We start from the raw sequence: 3912 nt of genomic DNA on the forward strand, positions 1-3912 counted from the left end.
TACAAATACGTATACTACTTATTATTTTATATTGTATAAATAAGGTAAAATGAAACAAAACCAAATAGATGTCACAATCGAAACTGCAGGTAAAACAAAACTCGGCAAAAAAAAAAATTAGATGAAGCCGCCATTGACACGAATGATCTGTCCATTAACCCATTCAGAAGCGTCGCCGGCCAAAAACCCAACCACCGGCGCAATATCCTCCGGCAGGCCAAGTCTCCCATGTGGACAATCATCAATAACCCTCTTTATCATCGCCTCTGTTTTCCCTTCGTAAAACAATTCCGTCGCTATAGGTCCCGGCGCCACAGAATTCACCGTTATTCCTGTCCCTTTCAATTCCTTCGCCAGTATCTTCACCATTGCTTCCACGGCCGCTTTTGAAGCGATGTACGCTCCGTATCCCGGTCTAAACGCCGCTGCTAACGACGTCGATAAGCATATAATTCTCCCTCCTCCGCCGTGTTTGATTCTCTTAGCACCTTCTTGGCAGCACACAAAAGCTCCACGAGCGTTCACATCAAAAGTCCTGTCGAAATCCTCTAGGGTTGTGTTTAGGATTGACGGGTATTTTCCGTCGAGTACCCCGGCGGAGTTGACCAGGATGTTGACCGGCGATTGAAAAGCCGATTCTGCTGCGTCGAAGAGGGATTTTACTTGATCTGGATCGGAAATATTGGCTTTGACGGCAATGGCACGTGGGGAATCAGAGGTGGAATTGATCTGGGTTACCACGTCGTCTGCTTGAGTGGAGTTGGAGGAATAGTTGATGACGAGTTTAGCACCAAGTGAGGCCAAATGAAGTGCAATTGCTTTACCGATTCCGCGAGAAGAGCCGGTAACTATGGCTACACGATCTTGGAGTGGGAAAGTTGATTGAGCTACGTTTTCTGCTGCCATTACTGAAGTAAAACACTGAAATTGCTATGGAAGTTTTGTGATAGACACTGAAGATTGCTGGAATATATATGAAGTTTTTGCCACGGAAGCCATGGCGTTGCAGGTAGGAAAATCACGTCACTGCTCAAGTCACTCTGTATAGTAAGTATTAAATAGAGTTCTTTAGAAAATGTCTTGGAAGTTGGAACACACCACTCAGACCTTATTTTTAAATAAATGTATTATTCCCTTTATTTTAAAATTCAAATAAATCTATTTTTAATTGTAAATTTTTTATAGATTTTTAAAATATTTTAAATTATTAATTATTGTGTTTTATAGTACTTTTTACATAATTTATAAATATATAAATTTTATTTCAAAAAAATTGAAAATTCCATGCGCAAATTCCTGATCAAACTTGAACTGTTTGACTCTCGAAAAATGAAAAATCTCACATAAATTAGGACAAAGAAAATACTGCTTTTATATTTATATTGAATTTGTAACCAGAACTCTACCTTTATTAGCTTTCAAAATAGAGAAGTGCTGACGATTTGAGTCACACTAGAAGGTAATGGTGAACCACTATTACTTAATTTTTGAATACTGTATTTTGATCGCATATGTAACGGGATACCACAAAAAATCGCCTGCGTGTCCTTAAGAATTCATAAACCTCCAAAGGCGAATATAGTAAAATCTCACTAAATTAATACTTGATTAATTAATAATCTCTTTAAGATAGTATTTTTTTCTGGTCCTGACTTGGGCCAATGAAAAAATCCACTCATTTTGATAAGATAATATATTTTCATAACACCCCTATATAAATATATGGTCTCATTAATATTATAAATTAATAATATTTTAAAAGTACAAATATATTTACGACAATTTAGTAAAATATGATTCTATTGTGTTCTTTTTTTATTGTTAAAACTTTAAATCTAGTTGAAGTTCATCACTAACTTTTCTTATTGCATTCAAACGTTTCAATATTGTCTTTTTGAAATGCACTATAGAATTGTGAAGTGATCTAGATGCAATAAGTGTTTTTTTACGCGTGACTGGTTCCAAATGTATTGTATCATTTTTAACTTTATCATCAGCATTGTTTTTTTTCAATAGTATCTACAATTTCTTCTAAGTTTTGGACCTCTGAACATGTATCATTTTCACTCATCCAACAAGTTATTAATGTCCAATTTATTGTGGTAACCAACATCATTAATCATGATCTCAAGTTTATGAATGACATTTTCACAAGTGAGTTCATTCAAATTCTCTGAGATTTCATCTCCAGGGAAATTTTACGGTGTTGAAACACTCTTTAAATTAATAAATATTAACTTATCGATTAAATAATACTTCTATAAAATAATAATATTTCGTGATTCACCTATATTAATTTAGTGAGGTTTTATTGTAATATGTTTGAAATTTTATAAATGCTCACGAAAGTTGAGTGTGTGGACTCCAATCACTTTATGTTATCTAGGAGCTGGCTAACATGTTAGGAAATATAAATTGTTGGTGATGTGGTATTTTAATATTAATAAAAATATATTATATGTCATATTATGTCTATTGGTGGACATTATATTTGTGTCTCTTTACTCTCATTAATTGTGGAAGAAAGTGGTCATTAGTTGTTAGTAACTTATGTAACCACTAATTCTTTATTTCACTCATTATTCTATCTTTATGTCTTGTAACTTATGTAACATTTGAGCCATTCATTTGGCAAATTTACTACCCACTATCTTCATATTCATTGTAAGGAAGAATTTATCACCTAATAGTGTGGTCTTCCTTTGTGTTGGAAAGGAGAAGAAGAAACAAGAGATGTACAAGAAAATAAAGAGTAAAAAAGATGAGTAGTATTATTTTGTGTATATTGAGTTAGTGTAGTGAAAGAGAGAGTTGAGACAAAGAAATTGAGACAAAGAAAATATTTTAAGTCTTCAACTATATTCACTATACAATTGAGAGTATTTATATGTTGAAGTAAGATGTTCTTTTGTGGAGCTTTGAACTCTTCAACTAATCCGGAGTTGTTTGAATTGTACGACGTTGTTGGGCTGTTATATCCTGGAGAGGACAAGTCAAGAGACATATTGCTAGATCGGTGTAGATTATGCCACAGTGGTTTGAATCTCCTTAAAGAGAGCGAGATATTCGCGCCTCAGCCTAAATATTTGTTTATACATTTTTGTTCATTTTATTTCAACTGTAATTTATTATAGTTATGGTATATTACACCAACAAAAATGAATGTTTATACTTAATAAAAGTATAAAGCTAATACTATTCTGTGATTTTTCTCATTATAAACTTCTTTTGTAGCAGTATTTGATAGCAGTATCAGAATTTGCAATAACAAAACTTACGCAAGTAAATATAAAAGAATTGTATAAACAAACCATCAAGTACCATAAGAGCTAGAAATATTCATGTATAACCGAAAATCGAACATTAACTTTGTAGTACATAATAAAGCTATTGAAAAAGTTTTACATATTCATGTTGACATTAGTTTTGATATTTTAAGCAGAAAGTGTTAACAACATGGGGATGTAGCTCAGATGGTAGAGCGCTCGCTTAGCATGCGAGAGGTACGGGGATCGATACCCCGCATCTCCATTTTCCTACTCTCTTTTCTTCTGTTCTTTTTGTGTTGTTTCAAAATATTATCTAATCGATAATCCTAATTTATAGTTATTCTTGATCACTGAATTATCTATTACTCCATATTAGACGATAAACTTGTGTGTTATTATATATTAATTTGAGGACGTTAAAAGAATCTATAAATTTCATATTTTGAATTCCTTTAAGGATTCTATTAAGGTGATAATTTTTCAATTTGCTTCCCTACTCATTATCAATTTGTCAATCACAACACAAAAGTTAAAGCAAAAATGATAATATTCACTTAGTTAACAATTATTCCAAGTTTTGTTGTATCCCTAGTCAGATGTCTGAACGTGAGCTATATACTCCGTGTGGAGCCAAACGGGTGTA

The 3912-nt window shown here is 32.9% G+C and overlaps 1 protein-coding gene and 1 non-coding gene across 2 annotated transcripts; one reads left to right on the forward strand and one right to left on the reverse strand.

The window, feature by feature from the left end:
- On the reverse strand, positions 1–1067 carry LOC125874574 (NADPH-dependent aldehyde reductase-like protein, chloroplastic). Its single transcript, XM_049555487.1, has one exon. It carries the CDS (start codon positions 904–906, stop codon positions 118–120), a length of 789 nt encoding a protein of 262 aa, XP_049411444.1. The 5' UTR covers positions 907–1067; the 3' UTR covers positions 1–117.
- Positions 1068–3458: 2391 nt separating this feature from the next.
- TRNAA-AGC (transfer RNA alanine (anticodon AGC)) lies at positions 3459–3531 on the forward strand. Its single transcript has one exon. It is a non-coding gene; the product is annotated as a tRNA-Ala (tRNA).
- The last annotated feature ends 381 nt before the right edge of the window (positions 3532–3912 follow it).

This window comes from Solanum stenotomum, chromosome 8, assembly GCF_019186545.1.
Source record: "Solanum stenotomum isolate F172 chromosome 8, ASM1918654v1, whole genome shotgun sequence".
NCBI classification, from domain to species: domain Eukaryota; kingdom Viridiplantae; phylum Streptophyta; class Magnoliopsida; order Solanales; family Solanaceae; genus Solanum; species Solanum stenotomum.

Coding starts and splice junctions, on each gene's coding strand:
- LOC125874574 (XM_049555487.1), bottom strand. CDS start 906: ATGGCAGCAGAAAACGTAGCTCAATCAACTTTCCCACTCCAAGATCGT.